This window comes from Quercus robur, chromosome 7 (genome assembly GCF_932294415.1).
Source record: "Quercus robur chromosome 7, dhQueRobu3.1, whole genome shotgun sequence".
NCBI lineage: Eukaryota > Viridiplantae > Streptophyta > Magnoliopsida > Fagales > Fagaceae > Quercus > Quercus robur.
In genome coordinates, this window is record NC_065540.1 from 5051154 (window position 1) to 5070761 (window position 19608).

General features: G+C 29.9%; 1 protein-coding gene across 1 annotated transcript; it reads right to left on the reverse strand.

Annotated features, from left to right (window-relative positions):
* Window positions 1–15505: 15505 nt before the first annotated feature.
* LOC126691872 (UDP-glycosyltransferase 86A1) lies at window positions 15506–18852 on the reverse strand. The gene is made up of 2 exons (XM_050387138.1): window positions 18266–18852; window positions 15506–16630 (listed from the first exon to the last, which is right to left on the reverse strand). Exons 1-2 carry the CDS (start codon window positions 18786–18788, stop codon window positions 15675–15677), a joined length of 1479 nt encoding a protein of 492 aa, XP_050243095.1. The 5' UTR covers window positions 18789–18852; the 3' UTR covers window positions 15506–15674.
* Window positions 18853–19608: the final 756 nt, after the last annotated feature.

Here is a 19608-nt window from a genome sequence, read left to right on the forward strand (position 1 = left end):
AAAAAAAAAAATCTAGTGGAGTTATTCGGAAAAAAAAAAATGCATAAAAGGGACCAGGAGCATATTGTCATATTATCTTCACCACCATCATTCATTCATGTTACTAGGGATCTTATTCTCCAAAAAAAACAATTTGTTACTAGGGATCTTCTCAAAAAATGTTTTTTAGGAATAATTTCGCAAAACATTACATTATTATTATGGGTAAGTGGGAGGAATTGAAAGTTTGAAACCCTTCATATGATAGGCTCTCTTCGTTGTTGTTTTGAGTTTTGATTTTTTTTTTTTTAAAAAAGAACAAAATTTATGTTTTTATTGATATGAGGTGTACCATGTTAAGAGTTTTGTAACTTATTGATATTTCTTGGTATATAAGAACCAGGACTAAAATTCACCTCCCTCACTTGTTATAACAATTAAATTATATATAAATAAAGTGTCATAAATTAAATTACAAAATTACTTATAATTTATTTTAACTTTGATTATTTTTTTGAAATTGGTGATTATCATCCAAAAAATTCACAACAACTCATGTTAATATTATTTTGAGTTAAACAATGTTTAAATTTTTTTTTTTTTTAATATTGTTACTGATTGGGTTGGGTCAATTGGACTCAAAATGATCCATGGGACATCCACATGGACCAAGGTAAAAAATTGAGTCTAGTGCTTTAGTGCATTAGACTTGTTGAGATAATAACACGTCTATTTTTGGTCACGTATCGCCATTGTGACAAATCCAATACACTTAGCCACGGGACCCAACACCCAAGCCAAACGCGATGAATTATCAAATAGATTGGAGTTTGAATTTAAGGTCAAACTGAAGTTTATCTTGACAAGGATTTATCAATATAAGTGGACAAGGAGAGTTAATTAGACTCTTCATCATGTAGAACTCCCTACGGAGAAATAATTGATAGAAATTATAAACAAATTTTTTGCAAGTGCTCTTCTCTATTAGGGTCACCATCAACAAGCCCAATTACTTGGAGTGTGGAAATTTCATAGAGACTCTAGTTGCCTCTACAACAATTAGAAGGCATTCCAAAGCTCATGAGGTTGTGTGGAGGAAGTTCGTAAAGCATGTAAGAGATCTAGGTTGAGGGTATTTGGTTCCCATGTAAGTAACTCATAAACTTATAGTTAATGAGTTACTTAAAATTTATTTGTAAATGGTATAATGATTTTTTTTTTTTTTTCATGAAGAACGTTTCACTATTATCGTCGAAATCAAACAAACAAAACAAACTTAATATATGATTTTTACCTATAGCAAATTAGCTCAATAATCTTAGTATTTGTTTGAGATTTCTTCAATTATTTGGTTTATCAGGCTTAAAAAAAAAAGAGCTATGCTTAAAGAAAAATATGATTATAAAAGGGTGTTGCATAACCAAATAAGCTGAAAAATTAAGTGTAGAGAAACAAGTATTGACCAATGCACTTAATTATAAAATTTACATGATGAAAATAAGTTATAATTGGACCCCACTTGAGAGAGTACTTGAAAAGTGGTTTTTTCATGTTGCCAAAGAGATTAACAATAAAAGATAGATAATAAATGTACGGTCAAATTGAGGGTCATTTAGGAAAAAGGCTCATCTGCCTAAAGCTAATAAGTGTCTTTAATAATAGAGAACAATTATTCTAAAATATAAATAGGTTCAAATCTCATGGTAATAGAAAATAAAAAATAAAAACATATAAATTCTTCATAACAATGGATAAAAAGTTAACAGATATCTTTTTCTCCTTACTTAACGAAGAAGTTAACAAATAAAAAAGGTATGCCTTTTTTTTTTTTAACCAAGTTAAATATTATTGCCGTACATTTTGAGGGAAAATGGTATTTAAAATTTTGAACTTTATATTTGTGTTGGAAATATTAAAAAGTATTATCAAATTTAACTACGGACAAAACTTTTGATTGACAAGAGTATAAGTATTGGTGGTGTTAAAAATTTAGCAATTTTACATCACAAAAAAGTTACTTTATCTATTTTACCATTTTATTTTATAAAACACCCAAGATTAATGGTTATATTTTAGTATTAAACACAATAAAATAATATAAATAATACAATAAAATAATAAATATATCTTTTAATAATATATATACATATATATAGGAGTATGTATATATATATGTGCACAACTATCTTATAGGAGTATGTATATATATATATGTGCACAACTATCTTTAGTTGTGTACTATAAGTCTATGACTCATCAAAAAAGAAAAAAAAAAGAAGGTTTTACTCCACTGATACGGCCTACTTCTTCTAAATTTTGAATTTTTTTATAATAAATTTAGCATTTTGGCAAAATGCGTACACTAATAGGTCAATGCTTTATGGTTTATACTGTCTTTTATGGTTTAAATATTTAATGGTTAGCAGGTGCCATCTTTATCAGTTTCACATGGTTATTGGAAAAGAATTTTATTTAGAAATAAAAAATTATGGCAAAAGAATATGTAATAAACTTCAATTTGATAGCTTCGGCAAGTCTAGAATGTTCCATATGTGACATGCCTGCTTACTGTACAAGTAGTCGGATTTCGTAAAAGAGTTTCTTTATTTTTTGCCTCACGACTTTCACCAAACAAAAGTCTTTCATTCCGTCATTGAAAGTGTCATTAGTGATTAATAAAAAACTAGTTATCAAGTTTTAATATTTCTAATAAAGATATTTAAAATTTAAATTCTCTTCATTTTCTCTCTCTAATTATTTAATTACCCAAAAAATTTGGTCTATACTGGCACAAAAGAGAGGACGAATAATAATAATCTTTTTTTTAAGAAGGTATTTTTTTGAGAAGGAATAATAATCTTATTTAAACATCTTAAATTTGAATTATTACATAAATTCCAATTAACTCAATTTAAAGTACCTACTAAGTCAAAATTGTTCATATTTTCAATCGTCGGTTTGGAAGTTGGTAGGTCAATGATAATTTGGAAATTACTTATCTTTTCAATTAAACCGTTAGTATTGGAGGTTTAAAAAATATTTAATTGTTTTTTTCAATCTAACAAGTCTAAACTATTTCATATTTTCATTCTTAAATTTAAGTGCATTATGCAAAGAAAATTATTTCATTTTACTTTTTCATTGATTTTACATAGATAATCTAAGACAAACTATTAATATGGTGAAATATTCAAACTCCACATGAATCAAGCTTAAAAATTCATCTTAGTTTTGACTAATACTTAGTAAATACATATAAGTATTGCAATTTTATTTTATTGGCTGGGTACAGGTATTTAAGGGTTGACTATATCATGTTATTAGGTATTTCGTCTTTTCATCATTTATTTATGAGAAACTTTATCTACCATTTCCTTATATCTCTCTTAGTTTTATAATCTAAATGTAGTTGGACTCTAATTATATAATGTATTATAAACCCGGTTTAAAACACTGGTATTACTATTTTCGTATGTATTCTAATAAGTATTACTGTTTATTAAAAAAAAATGTTCTTTTCGATTATTAATATTATTAGATGGTTTAAATATTAATAATGGTTATAGTAACTAGTAGACATAATCACAGAATGTTAAACAAATATTAATAAATTATATTACTTAATATATGTTAGGCCTCAAGATTAAATATAGTGGCTCTAAGGTTTGAATGTGATCTAATTGTATTTTAGAATTTAACAAAAATTAATATTAAATTGTCTATTTTAAAGAAAAAAAAGAAAATAGATGAGTGTGAAATGAGTTTGGATAATGTGGAAACAATTTGAGAATAAATTGCTAAAATTAAATAGAATTTGGAACGAGACTGAAACCTATATTTTTTAATAAAAACGCATTGAATGGACCATAATGCTACATTAATCTATATGTGTATATATATATATATATTAATTATTCTCAAAAGAAAAAATAGTGGGTTAAACCCACATTGAAAAATGAGTGTGAGTAAAAGAGGTTTAAAACCTGTGCTGTGTATCCAAAAGTTAGGTCTTTTTGGATATACACCACTGTAAGTTTCTTTAAAAAACCTTCTTTCCTCTCCTCGTGTGTGTGCGTTAAAAATACTTAATATTCCCATATATATATATATATATATATATTAATAGCCAAAACTGAGAGAAAATCCAATTAAATTCTAAATTTGAGTCTAATTTTACGCTACGTATCTCATCTAATTTTTAAATTTGTGCGTCAAGTAAATTATTAGGTGCAAAAATCAAAGAATCTAAATTTAGTTAAATTCTAAATTGAATTTTAACTGAAGTTCAATTTTGTGCCATGTGTCCCATCTAAATTTTTAATTTTTGTGGCAAGTGAATTATTAGATGCAAAAAACCAAAGAGTCTAGATCTAATTAGATTCTAAATCATATATATATATATATATATATATGTATGAGGCAAAATTTAGGTACAGTACTTTAAGTGCAGTACCTTAAGTTCCCCTCTTAAAATTCTGACACGTAGCTATTTAATAATCACAGCTAAATAGTGTTAATCACCAAAAAAAAAAAAAAAAAACCCCTATTCCCCTAACATTAGAGAAACACAGAATGCCAAATCTCTTTCAACCCACCATGGACAGCTTCTCAAGCTCTTCTCTCTACAAACCAAATCACCACGATTAAGCAACGGTAGCACTGGAGTCAGAGAAAGGGTTTTCAGTGACCTCCCTCTCACTTTGGCAGCCTTAACTCTAGTCCTCCAATGGCCCACCACCAGCTAAGCCCCACCTGGGTCCCACCACTAGTGAACCTCCTCCCTCTCACCCTTGTAGCACTCCCCCTTCGTTTCTTTACTATCTTTGTTGACATGTCCAATCTTAAGCCCAAGGTTCAAGTTTTGTGTGAAATTCTTGGCTTTTGAGGTTGATTTATTTTGAGTTTGTTTATTTTATTTTATGAGTTTGATTGAAGAGAGACTTGGGTAGATTAGAGAGAGAAGAATCAAAGAACTCAAGGGGGTTTTAGAGAGAGAGAAGCAGAGACAGATGAGACGAGAGAAAATGAAAGAGAAACACTGGGGTGGTGACGGCGAGCAGTTGTGGCAGTGAATGATGGTCTCGATTTTGGGTCTGGGCTAAGAGAGAAGCTTGAGGGAGCTAGCCATGGCGAATTAGCTGCTCTTTCATTCTCTCATCTTCATCTATCTCCACTTCTCTCTCTCTCTCTCTCTCTAATCATCTTAGATCCTGTAATCTCTTTCTTTGATCTATCTTTTCTATGCTAAATTTTCTTTCAATAATTCAATGGGTCTACCGTCTATGTTTGGGTTTCAATAATTCAATGGGTTTGTGTTGGGTCTTATGCAAATTGGTTTGTGCTTTAGATGAATTTTCTAACTGGAAATAGTTGGTCTTTAACACCATTTAATGAAAATGTTAATGAGACACGTGGCAAAGTTTTAAAATGGGAACTTAAATTACTGCACCTAAGATACTGTACATAAATTTTCCTTATATGTATGTATGTATGTATGTATATATGTGTGTGTAATTGTGATTGTTTTTAAATATACTCATGTATATGCACATGATTACATACTAGTGTGGCTTAATAGAAACTTAAAATAGTAAATTATACACTTCAATTTTTTTTATATTAATAATTATATGGATAGATTAAAATAATAATAATTAAAGAAATAAAGTATCATTTGTAGTTATCCTCACGGACGAATATGGTTGGTGAGTAGGTCCTTTAAAACGGCAGGCCGTCTACAGTACCTATCTCCCGATTTTACTTTTTAGTCCATTCACATGTTTTTTTTTTTTGTTTTTTTTAGCATTAGCAAAGTCTATTCACAATGTTAGGTAACTCAGAAATGGAAATGTGTCTTTTTCAAAAACCAAAAGGAAATGGAACTAGGCCTAATATATATATAGGCAAAACTGAAAGAAATTTTAATTAAATTTTAAATTGAAGTCTAATTTTGTACTAGGTGTTTTATCTTATTTTTAAATTTGTGTGTCAAGTGAATTATTAAGTGAAAAAAATCAAAGAGTCTAAATTCAATTAGATTCTAAATTGAATTTTAATTGAAGTTCAATTTTGCGTCATATGTTTTATCTAATTTTTTAATTTTTATGGCAAGTGAATATTGTGTACAAAAACCGAAGAGTCTAGATCCAACAAGATTTTAAATCATATATATGTAATTGTGATTGTTTTTAAATGTATCCAACCAATTCAATAAATTGCTCCTAAAATAAAAGTTCACATCAAAATAATACTAGTTGATGAGAGTTATTTCGAAAACACACAAAAAGTCAAATTAATTTGGGCTATTCTCTCAACTTCAATAAAATGCAACTAGATCTAGTATGAATTTCTGATCAGAACATATATGGATAGAACTTATAGCAGCCATGCATATACACGAGGTAATGTACCAGTCATATTATAAGGAAGAACATTCATTAGGCAAGTTCATGGGATAATGAATTTATATTTGTCGTGGAAAAATAACTTATTTTTCTTGATTTATTATACAAATAAATTAAGTATAAAACTAAAATTGTATCTATACAAAAATAAGAATTTTATATTTGAACATGCCCAACGGGAAAATAAAATAAAAGGACCTTCAATCCTCTTTGAACAACATTATGCATGTTTTTTTTTTTTTTTTTTTTTGATCATACTGGGCTTGTCAAGTAGTGCGTTAGCAGAAATTGTTACATGTTTGGCAATTTTGCTAAAATGCTTTAAAGGAGTCCTTAAAGTTTAAAACAATTTTAAGACTAAAACTAAAATTTTGAGGTTTAGCATTAAAGCTTTTAGTGCATTGTTTCAACTTGTGATAAAAATAATAGCGAGGAGCTTTGACATTTTCGGGTGTTTCTAACTAAAACATCTAAGGATCAATCCCTTCACTCCCAACTATCGATATATAAACTAGAAACAAAATAATAAATAATAAATAGTCATATATATGACCATATTTAATTTTCAAAATGACACTTAATGGTCGTCATTTTTTTTTTTTTTGGATAATTCAATAATTGGGTGAGGTGGCATTGAAGTCACGGACATCTCCGTTGGAACACCAGAAGTGTTAGTTAAGTTACAAAATTCTTGGCAATGACCTTTCATTGTGAGAGAAAGAGAAAGAGAGCATCAAGGATAATAGTAATTAATAATAATAGTAATAAAAATTTCCATTAATTGAATTAATTGGGGTCAAATAAACATTTTTAAAATGTAGTCTTCTCACATTTAACAACTATTTAGCAATTGGTTACCAAATAACTTTAAAGCAATTTAGCTCCATAGTTTGTTTAACAAGAAATGCTAAAAACCTTTTCAGTTAAAACTATTTATTGCAAAACCTCCACGACACATCATTTCTATTTCTCAAATATGCGCAGTGGCGGCTCTAGGAATTTTGTTTAGAGGGTCATTAAGAAACTTAAATTAAAAAATTTTTAATAAAAAGAGAACTTGAATATATCAAGTTATCGACAAAAAAAAATGAAGTTTTACAATTTCTTTCTACAAGTTTTCAAATTATGAATTGTTAATGATAGTTCATTATGAGTGTTTATTGCCAATGTCGGTAGCTATGATCATTTTATTTTGTTAAGTTTGTCTAACATTTTTATTTTTATGCAGTTGTTATTATCTATTAATTTGTCATTGTTTTTATAAAAATATTTTAAACTAAATGAATAAACATAACTCACTAGCTCTGTATTAATTATTGATGCATACAACCACATTCATTCATACATAAAATAATACACTACATGCATGTCTACTTAATCAATTAAATGCTTGAACAATCACTAACTTTACAATTTTTCTTTTTGAATTTTTCTGACTTTATAATAAAAAATTATTATAACATGATAACAATACACACATGTAATAAACTCTCTCTATTTTCTAATTATTAAATTATATAAAGTTATATTATATTTATACTATACACACAAATATCCACACACATTATTATTCACACAAATAACATTATAACAAAAAGTAATGCACACAATTAATATTAGACACACTCACACACATACAATATAAATTTATGATAAAGAGTGACACTTACAGTTCACAAACAATTATTCATACTCTTTCTCAAAAAAAAAAAAAAATTATTCATACTCTTAGAGTTGGAAATACTTGTAGTAAGGGTGTATAAGACTTAAGTTAGGGTGTGTAAAAACATTTTTAAGAATAAATTAAAATATTAAACTAACAAAAAAATATTATAAATATATATATATATATATATATATATATATATATATATATATATATTTTGTGGAAGTCAAGGGGTTCATTTGAACCCCTTGAACAAAGGGTAGAGCCGTCCTTGAATATGCGATATGGTATATGTACATTTGATAAATTTTTTTTTGGGAATGTACATTTGATAATTTTCATCCTCTTTCCATTGATTTTATTTTGGGATTGAATGATTCAAGGCAAATCCATGAGGAATTCTCTATTCTATAATCTCAGAATTGTAGTTTGTTGATGATGATTTTTTTTTTTTCGGTGAATTTTCATTTAGTTTAAGGCACATTTATGAAGAGAGATTTTGTATTTTGTAATCCCATATTTGAAGTTTGAATTTTGTTGTTGTAGTTGTTGTTGGTTTTTTATTTTTATTTTTTTAATTTACTAAGCGAAAAAAAAGAAGAAGCAGAATGCGATAGTTTTTTTTTTTTTTTTTCTTTTTCTTTTCTGTTGAGACTACAAATATGAGACTCGACCAAGATCCAATTGACTACCAAAAAGTGGGTGTGGTTGTTGAATTCGTCCAATCAATCGATTGGTAGAGGGTATAAAAATACTACACTTGACAAAGTGATGGGTTGACCTATTCATGATTAACTTGTGAACAGTCACCTCTACTTTTTTTCATTTAAAATTTTTTATCACAAAAACTATACAAATAAAATTGTACAATTAAAGGTCTACTTTCTAAGACAATACCAAACGAACACACTATTAGTTTGTTTGAATTCTAGATTTTTAAATTTAGAGAGATATTAAAAGATATTAAGAATTCTCACTATTTCTTAGATTAATTGACTCAATTCAAACCTTGTAAATATATTGCTTTTGTGGAATTTTACATTAACTTTTTGCTGATGCATGACAGTTGTACTTAAAAATAATTTTGCACAAGATGTGTCATGAACATCCCCCTTAATCTTTGACACATCAATTTTTTTTTTTAATAATTTGATAGTTGAGGGGACTTGAAGTATGGATGCCTTTGTTACAAGGCCCATATTGATTGTTTAATGTGTGTGTGTATATATATATATATATATATATATATATAAATTAGGCCCATCACCCTTTTATTTATTTTGATAAATTCCCTCTGGCAAGTTGTACGAGTTTGATCCACACTCATTGACCTTTCTCTTAGGTCCATTAATGGATTAGATAGGCTCGTCAAGTTCACATAATAATCATATATACACCTTGCTTCATGCATGCCCATATACAGGCCCAAATTAAGATAGAACAAACTTAAGACCTGCTAGCATGCAAAACGTCCCTTGAATCACGACCTATATCTATTTTCAGTTCAATAATCAACACAAAGTTGCAATTTGAAAGACTATATAATCAAAAACTGAACCATGCAAAATATTTTTCATTCTTCTGATGCAAAGTATAACTTCTTGAAACTATAAATCATTGCTCGCAAGGACTGCAAAAGTGAAGATAATCCCTTACCTTGCGTTGCTTGCTTACATTAAATTGGTAGATATTCTCCTTGATAATGATGCAGCATCAGAATACTAAGTTTTTTGTATTAGGGAGAAAAATGAAAATTCTATCCCTTCACCCTAATGTGAGGAAGTAGGTACTAGAAATCACATAGTCCCAACTCCCAAGCATGCCTAGAAAAGAAAAGGATAAAATTAAATACCCAATCCTGAATGCACACTTCGGTTTTGTGGGTGCTGCAGCCAAGGTTTGAACCCTGACCGTTCATTAGGTTGGACATGCTGATCCCAGCACTGAATATAATCATAAACTTTAGAGCAGCGCCTTTTGTTGAAAACAAAAAATTTCATAACTTACAACTATGATCGCAAGTTATGATTACTATAACATCATTTTTACATGGATTTATCACTCATGTCGTTTTTATTATACATCAATCATTACATCATACAATATTTCATCTCAACTATCAGATTTACTGTCATTGCACATCTTACTTTTTTTTTTTTTTTTTTTTTGACTTAAGGTTATAGAATCACTGCACATCATGATGGTGCCAAACATGTGGAAATTAATTAAGAGTGTGCATCTTATCCACCAATTTGACGAAACCAACCCAACCCAACGTCTTGGGTAGGTGGGTTGATTTTATTTTGAGCCTCAAGTTGCGTTGGATTTAGGATGATGGTTTTTTTCAATCCATTTGACTCAACCACCATATATATATAAGTATATTTTACTGCCCTTATTTTAATTTTTTTTTTTTAGTTTGATTTATTTTGGTATTTTGAGAATTAATTTTGATAAATTTAGAAAATTGAAATATAATTCGAACATATTATGTGAATTGTAATAATTTATTTAAAAAAAAAAAAACTTAAATAGTTGATGAAAACTCAAATTTTTTTATTTTATAAAGTATGAAACATGTAAAAACTAAAAACAACCCACTAATCTTCCCGAAGCCAAATCCGGCTAATGTAGGTTGAGTTGGGTTCTATACAACTACACAAGTGATGGGTTGGATTTAATTGAAAATTTCTTTACACAACAAGATCGAGTTAGGCTGAAAAAACCCTCCATCTCCACTCATGCACACTCCTAATAATAGGAATATTAACAATCCTTATCATCCCATACTCCCATCACCTGTGGTATGGATGAGGATTCGGCTTGTATCTGTGAAAACCCTCTAATTTTTTTCAACAACAGCTTAGGGAAGAAACGGTATGAACCCAAAAAATGTCATGGGCCCATTTAATATATAAGCAATGTGTATAATTCTGAGCAACGTTGGTGGGCTAATCTCCAACAAAATCTAAAGTGATGGCTCAATGGGGACCATTATGATTTCCACATTCGTTTTGGGCAGAGGAAAATAGTTGGCTTGATGGGCCTAACTATCTTATTCAACTTTTTTTTTTTCTTGAATAAAAAATGGGGTTTTGGTGTGTAGCTATTGACCTTATACCACGTGGTAATAGGTAATAACACATGTACAATTGGGGTTTTGACGAGACTATTATTATGGGTCTTGTTGTACTTTTTGATATTATTTATGAGTCTCATTATATTATTCAATTAATTTTTAACTTTTTTTTTTTTTTTTTACACTTTTAACAAAAAATTTTCAATTTCAGCTAAATAAAATATTTCCAGACCCTAAACTTATACTTTCCCCGCTTAAAGTTTAAAGTTTAAACTCATAGTCACAATCTATTGTAACTCTAATATCCCAATTGTAATAAGAGTCAGAGTTATAGAGTTATAGGCTAGTTATTATTTTTTTTTAAGAGAGAGAGAGAGAGAGAGAGAGAGAGGAGAAATTCCATTTTTGTTACTTAAATTCCTTTTTCTTTTTTGAAAATCAAAATGTAAGGACTGAAATTGGATTAGACCCAATATAGGATTGGGTTTTAGCCCAAGCGGCCCAAACAATAAATTTGTAGAGAGTGGATGAAAGAATTAGATCTATTCCAGAAGAAAAACGATAAAATGTGCTAATTTAAGACTATCAGACACAAGTAAGATGAGAAAATCTGTCCTCGAAGTAGCTTAAGAAGCTTATATTATATTGTCTTATTGATCAACAAAGTTTTACAAGAGTTCACAGTCTTGTTATAAAATTGCTTGATTTCTTCTCCGATCCCCTTTTTTAGTACATCTTTTTATGCTATATACTACAATCTTGGTATCATCTCTATCATACACGTGTAGGTTAGATTCGGAGAACTCCTTCCTGTCCCATCCAACACCTCTCAGAACCATCAACTAGTAGCTGTAAGGCTGCTTAACCATTGTTCAGCCATCACCTCCACATTAATGAGGCCAGAGAGTTAGTTGAGAGGTATTTAATGCGGAAGAAGTAGCTTTTTGAAGATATATGTTGCCCTTCTCTTTTCTTACCCCTTGTTTAACGTCCAACTCTTAGTTGTGATGTAACTTCGAAGAAAGTCTGTAACGATATGACACTCTTATTGATCTCAGACCCTTGTTGCCGAGATGGCTTTTCTCTTCGGACATTCGTTAGACTTATCTCATATTATCTCTACTCTTCTCTTTACTCCGTTCTCCTTATAATCTTATTTGGAGATCCTCGGATGGTCTAATGTTCTCGGATTAGACTATAGGCCCAATTAGTACAGTCTTAACAGTACATCCTGATTAACTGGCCCCCACACAAAAGATAACAATTTTTTTTTTCAAAAGTAGCAAGTAAATCCTTAAAGTTTAGAAAATACTAAAATTATCTAATTTGGTCTACACATTAATTTGGATATTAAAGAGTCATGTAGTTGAGGACATTTATAAAGAAAGGTTTATGTTGTTTAGAAATTACTAGTAGAATCTATTAGGTGAAATAAAATTCTCATGTAGCCAGCCACCACGACGTCTCACTATTTTCACGTGGAATTTTTTTTTTTAATGGGATTTTCATGTGGAAAATTGATATGAAATATATAGAATACAATAAGGTTTTTACTATTTAACCTTGATTTTTTATATTAAAAAAAAATCTACATTTCATATTTGGTTGATGAGAAAAAGTTGTGAAAGCACAAGGATAAAAAATTGAGTAATAATTTTACAGTCTTTCAAAACTCTAAAGACCAAATTGACAAATAAGACAAATTTTAAGGACCAATTGGACCATTTAACACACTTTCAAGATTTAATTGCTAGTTTTGAAATTCTAGACCAACTGAATTTGATAATGGATAAACTTAAAATTTAAAAAAAAATTAAAAAAAAAAAAAAAAAACTCATCCTTTTAATATTTTGAAATACGTGGCTCAATATAAAATTCACTTGTGCATCTAAAGTCTCTGTTATGCTTTATGAATTGCAAGTCCTGCAACAAAACTGGCATTCCCACTAGCACACAAACAAATTACATTTTCTTGATAGAGTAGTTTTCCCCAAGTCACAAAATCTTCTTGTGTCAAAAATTAATAAATATTAGGAAGCTTACTTCAGATTTGAACAAGTGCATCTGGCTTATCTGGACAACACCTCTACGCTCCTTGAAAAAACACAATAGAAACCTTATTTTATTTTATTATTTTTTTTTGGGAGAAGAAAACACAATAGAAACTTTAGCTTGAATAGAATTTGTTGCACAATAAATAATTACAAGGCCATTAAAAGGATAAAAATTATATAATTATGTACATCTTCGTGTCAAGTATCATGCCACAAGAATATTGAATCACCATAACCTACATGATGCTTGATAAAAAGACTGATTAAGCTCCTGAAACCACATAAGAGATGGCACTGTATCCTCCTTTTCCTTGATGTAAGCTTCTCATGCTTATAAGTGTTTTTTATGCTTGCATTGCTAGGCGCAACAATGGACTAATCAGAAAGAAATTAAGAGTCTTATAATTTGGTGATATTCTTGGTCTCTCATATATAGGGAGATCAATATTGTCTACTTGGTATAAGAAAAACTTTTTTTTTTTCCCCTCTGTTGATGTTTTGGAAAATTGAAACAAAATTAAGCTTTGACTTCCGCTTATTTTAATCTATTTACTGTTAGGAAGTACTGAAAGAGAGAGAGAGAGAGAGAGAGAGAGAGAGAGACTATAACTATATATATTTCTTTATTCTCAAAGGTCTATAAAAGTTAAAACCCGGCATGCTCCTTTCTACCAACTAATTTAGCTTTGTTTGTTTGTTTTTGGTTCTTATGTGTGGATATTTTGACGGTTGGTAATGCAAAAAATTTTCATCTACTTTTTTTTTTTTTTTTTTAATTTATAAATTTAGTGTTGTATTTTGTTCATAGTCAATCTCAAGCCCCAACAACATGGTTTTAAAAATTGGATCGAACTTGCCAGTTCGACCGATTCAATCGATAATCGAGCACAGTCTAATTTGGTAAAAACCTCCAAAACAGGTGAAATTTAGTCAAAAACCGATCAAAACCGGCCAAAACAGGTGAAAAATTGGGTTAAACGGGAACCAAAGGCAAAAAATTTTTTGCCCTAGTCCGATTTATAAAACCATACTTAACAAAGGAGAAGGATTGCGGCATAAATTGTCATTTTATAATAAATAAATTCACTATAAATCTATATATAATATAAAACAAAAACATTTGACTTTTTGTTGACCGCTCTTTATTGTGCTACATGGTTACATAAATTAATATCACGTATACATTTAAAACCACCAAACAATTGTGACTTTTCATTTTTCAATAGGCACATTTTCATTCAATATGCATATTTTGATATATCAAATATAAAGGGTTATGACCTTTCAATAGACACCTCTTGATAGACACGTTTTCATTCAATAGGCACCTTTTCGTATATCTAATATGAAGGATTATGACATTTTAATAGACACCTTTTGGTAGATACTTTTGCATTCAATAGACACATTTTTATTCAATAGGCATCTTTTTAGCCAATAAACACATTTTCAGTCAACAAACACATTTTCACTCAATAGATACATTTTCAGCCAATAAACAATTTTTGGCATATATATTACAGCCTATTTTATATATACCTATATATACAACACAAACTAAACTAGATACATAACACTTTGTCTCTTATTCCTTCCCACAAAAAACTAACAAATAAAACAACATTATTTTCTTTTGCTTAACTAATAAAATTTGTATTATTTATTTCAATATCAATTTTTTTTTAATTTAACGCATTTTTACTTGTTACTATAACTCAAAAATAATAATTTTTTTTTCTTCCTAAAACGTATTACGTAGTTATTTCATGGGTTAACGGTTAATAATTACTTAAAGAGGAAATAAAGACTAAGATTTTAGATAAAAATAGAGTGATGGAAAGAGCACCTGTGATGTGACTAATATTAATTAATCTGTCGAGTCACGAGTGCCAACATAGCTGGTCTCAAAATTTTCAAGTTCAATTATTGCTGTAACGTAATATTAACAGAAAAAAAAATCTTAATAAATGTCATAAAAGGATGAAAGATCATATAATGCTACTACATATTGACAAACCCAGCGGGACCTAGAACCATCTGAGTAGATGACATACTTTATTTGTCCAGTGGAAGAGTATACATCTGATTAATGATGTAATTTTGACAGTTTGTATCCGCTAAAAACAAACTATCCATTTTACTGACATTTAGTGCCGCCATTTTCCTTGGTTGAGTTAATCATACAGCTAGATATGATAGAATTTTGAAAGCAACAAATTCTAAATTCTATCCTTTCCTTTTTTATCTCACTTCTCAGCAAACCAAGCAAAAGACAATAACGTTTTTGACTAACACACATTGCTTCATTTGTTAAGAATAAGGGTAATTAAAAGTAACACAATTCCTTGTAAAACATTGAAAGATGATACAATGCAAAGCGACCTGAGAAGGGACCTATACTCTATTATTCAATGGAACAATATTTAAGCACTGTCATTTTCATTTATGAATTTGTACAATGATTGATCATACTGGAAGGCCATGCATGGAAACTAAGCATTATTGAATGATGGACCATTGTGTTTCCATGTGACAGTGCTAAATTTCTTTCTGATTTTGATTTTCACGTCATTGATGAATTGATTGAAATTATTTTCTGATGATCCATGAGTGGTCAATGAGTTCACTACTACCTTTTTGAGCTCCCCAATATTCGTCCTCAATTCATCAGCCAATTTTCCACTCATCAGACGGTTAATCTTTCTTGCAACTTCCTCTCTTGTGATTGACCTCATGTCACATAGATTAAGTCCAATCCTCCAATCATCAACCACTAATTTTCTATTAGTGAATTGATCAGTGAGCAAAGGGAAACACAACATTGGTACACTACACCATATGCTTTCCAATATTGAATTCCATCCACAATGAGTTAGGAACCCTCCGACCGTCGGATGTGAGATCACATCCATCTGACGGCACCAAGGCACGATCAAGCCTCTACCTTTGGTCTCGTCTTCAAATCCAACGGGCAGGAAATCGGTCTCATCAGAACTCACAATATCAGGTCGAACCGCCCAAATAAAACTCACTCCACTAACCAAAAGCCCATATGCTATTTCTGCAATGCCTTGCTTACTAACATGAGCATAGCTACCAAACGAGACATACAAAACTGAACCATGTGGCTTGGTGCTAAGCCACTGGGTGCAGTCTGACTCGGACCACATGCTAGTAGGCACAGTGTTGTTGGTGAACCCAACTGGGAAAAGAGGCCCAATTGCATATATTGGCTGCTTTTCTTGCAAGGCTAAGATTGTCTCGGATTCAAGCTCTTGGACCGTGTTACAGACAATAAAGTCCGCTCTTTTCACATCCTCAAATGCCTTGGATATGATACGGTACACCACCGTTGATAAATTGTCGGTAGCTTGAAGATAAGACATCAAATCCTTTGGTTCAATGGCCCTCACACCCGGTATGTAATCGATTGTGTCCTCACGTTTATCTAGTAATACAAAAAAAAAATATAAAATATCCCATAAAAATAAAATTATATACGTAAATTTCCTACTTAAACTAAAATACAAAACTGACTTTCTGAATTTCTTAAGATTTCATTTCAGTTTTCTAGTCTTGTTTTTGTTCATTTCAGTCTTCCAAGTTTCAGATTTATTCAATTAAGGCCTTCCCTCAAACCTTTGTTAAAATTTTTTGAAAAAAAAATTAAAAAATATTTTTCAATCATTAATTGAATTTCTTTAATTAAAAAAATTTGAAGATAAATCAAAAAAAATTGAAAAATGAACCATAACATATAACAAAAATGGATGGAAAAGTCTTAATTGAATAAACTTGAAAGTTAAAGTACTGAAATGAATGAAAGTAAAGTTAGATAACTGAAATAAAATATGAAGAAACTTAGAGGGTCAATTTTATATTTTAACCATGAATTAATTTGCAACAACGAAGTATAGAGATAGTAATTACAAATTTACAACCTAACATACACTCATGGACGGAGCCATTCATTGACTGGGGGGGCAATGGCCCCCCCTAATTTTTTTTTTTTTTTTTTTTTTTATAAATAATATAATTATATAACTATATATTTAGGTACTAATTTTAGCAACTTCGTTCAATAAAATTATATTTTGTCTCCCTTATTGATCATTATAAGAGAAATGCTACAGTTACAAATTTTTTTACAACATTTTTATAGACTATTGAGGTTGCAAATTTTTACTGGTTTGCATTTAGGTCCACCACTTATATCACTTTTTTACTTATTAATAACCACTAATCACAACAAAAATTTGTAAAAAAATTTGTAGATCTAGTATTTTCCTCCTTTTAAAGTCCATGAAAAAATTTATAGATCTAAAGTCTTAAAAAAAATATACAAGCCCAAAATATTAGCCCAACAACAAAAATTACCAATAGGCAATAGCAAGCTAATAAATAAAAAAAATAAAATTTGAGACTAATCAACCGATTTTACCAAAAACAAACAACTTAACCTTTTAAAAAACTTTAAACAAAATAATTTTGTCCTTACCAACAAAAGACACTACACACACATAAAATAAAAAAAATAATAATAATAATAAAAGAAAACTTTGCCAACTAAGCAATAGAGCCAAAAGCCGAAGCCATTGCATATAGTTAACAATAAAACTGCCCCCCTTAATTCCAAGTCCTGACTCCGTCCCTACATACAATCTTTCCATAAAAATAAAAAAGAAGACGTGCAAAGAAAATTAACCTTTGAAATATTACAAATTTTTCTATACACAACCTACAAACTGACATGTCACTAATTACAAACATTCATTTATGAGAGATGTTATGTTTACAATATTTTTACAACAAATCACAAGTGGTTAGTTGTTATTGGTTCAAATTTCAAACTAACTTTAAGATTACTTTTTTACCCCTACAATAATAACTAGTAACAACTTGTCATTTTAGATTTGTTGTAAAAATGTTGTAGAAATGTTGTAGACATATCATTTCTCTTCATTTATTAAGTAGTTGAAATCCATCAACTACATCTATTGTTTCATCAATTTATAAATTTTATATAGTAAAATTTATAATAACTTAAGCATTTTCTCAAGGGGGAGAGAGAGATTTCACATACCACGAGAAGCAAAATGAGAATTTTTTATGAGAAGATCCAAGTGATAGTAGAGAGTAAGAACTAAAACTGGTTCAGTCCAGAAAGAAATATTAACAAGGTTATACTTGTTGGCAATCATTGATGACCACACGAAAAAAGTGTCTGAAATCAAGCAAGTGATGGGAGGGTCGGAGTGAACCATTTTTGCTAGAAGTTCATCGACGTGGGGAGGGAAGACATGTAAAACACCCTCCCAAAACTGGTCATGGTTGAGGGAACGATCGAACCCTAGTGGAAAACCATCACTGATAGTTGTGTAGCGTATGTCTAGACCTGATTTACGAGCTCCGGTGAAGATGTCATCTTCTTTGGTGCTATTGGGTTTAGATTTGGTTATATGGTGGTGGACTGATTGAGTGTTCACAAAGGTGATGATGAAGCCCTTTGATGCAAGCTTTATGGCTAGATGGACGAAAGGGATTACATGGCCTTGAAGAGGGTAGGGAAACAAAATAGCATGGGGCTTTTGGTGATTGTTCTCCATGAGAGAGAGAGAGAGAGAGAACTCACAAAAGCTAAAATGAAGTTGGCTAGTATAGCAAGACCTAATACTCATGAATATATATATATAAATGATTGAATATTTCAACTAAGTAATTAAGGAACATAATTATTAAAATAAATAATATGATTAAAAGCAAATATAGATATTATTTGAATGGTAATATTGTGAGTATGTTTGAGAAATTTTCTTACAAATTAATGAAAAAGAAAATTAGGTTAAAATGCACTTTGTTTCTTTTAAGTTTGGATTGCTTGTAAATCACTTTTAAAGCTTACAATTTGCACCTTCAACTATTACCATCAAATCACATATTAGGTACTACTATTTGATTTATAAGCCATATATAGGAATATTCTCGCATTTGTAGTATGATTAATAAGGTAAAACATTTTGTATATTTTTTTGTTGGGAGGTAAAATTGTGTAAAAAAATTGTGACTTCAGAGTGATTGTTTTGATATTTGCTACCACATGAAAGCATTTGCACCACTTGACAATAATTGTAAGACAAGTCTAGAGCGGCCGTAATCATCATCTTATAGTCCACATATATATGTAGAAGACAACAAGACAAGGAAGAAATAGTGTGCATTATGTCTTGTTATGGCCCATGATTATTGATATATATATTTATATATTGCAGTTTGCAACTGAAGAGTCTGATCTAGCAGTAGCTTTTCCTCAAAAAAAAAAAAGAAAAAAAAAAAAAAGATCTAGCAGTAGCTATTAGCTACAGTATAAAGCCAGTCTAGTTAAAAACTTTGCAAGGGAGCCGTAGAGTTTGCATTCACCAAGCGGTC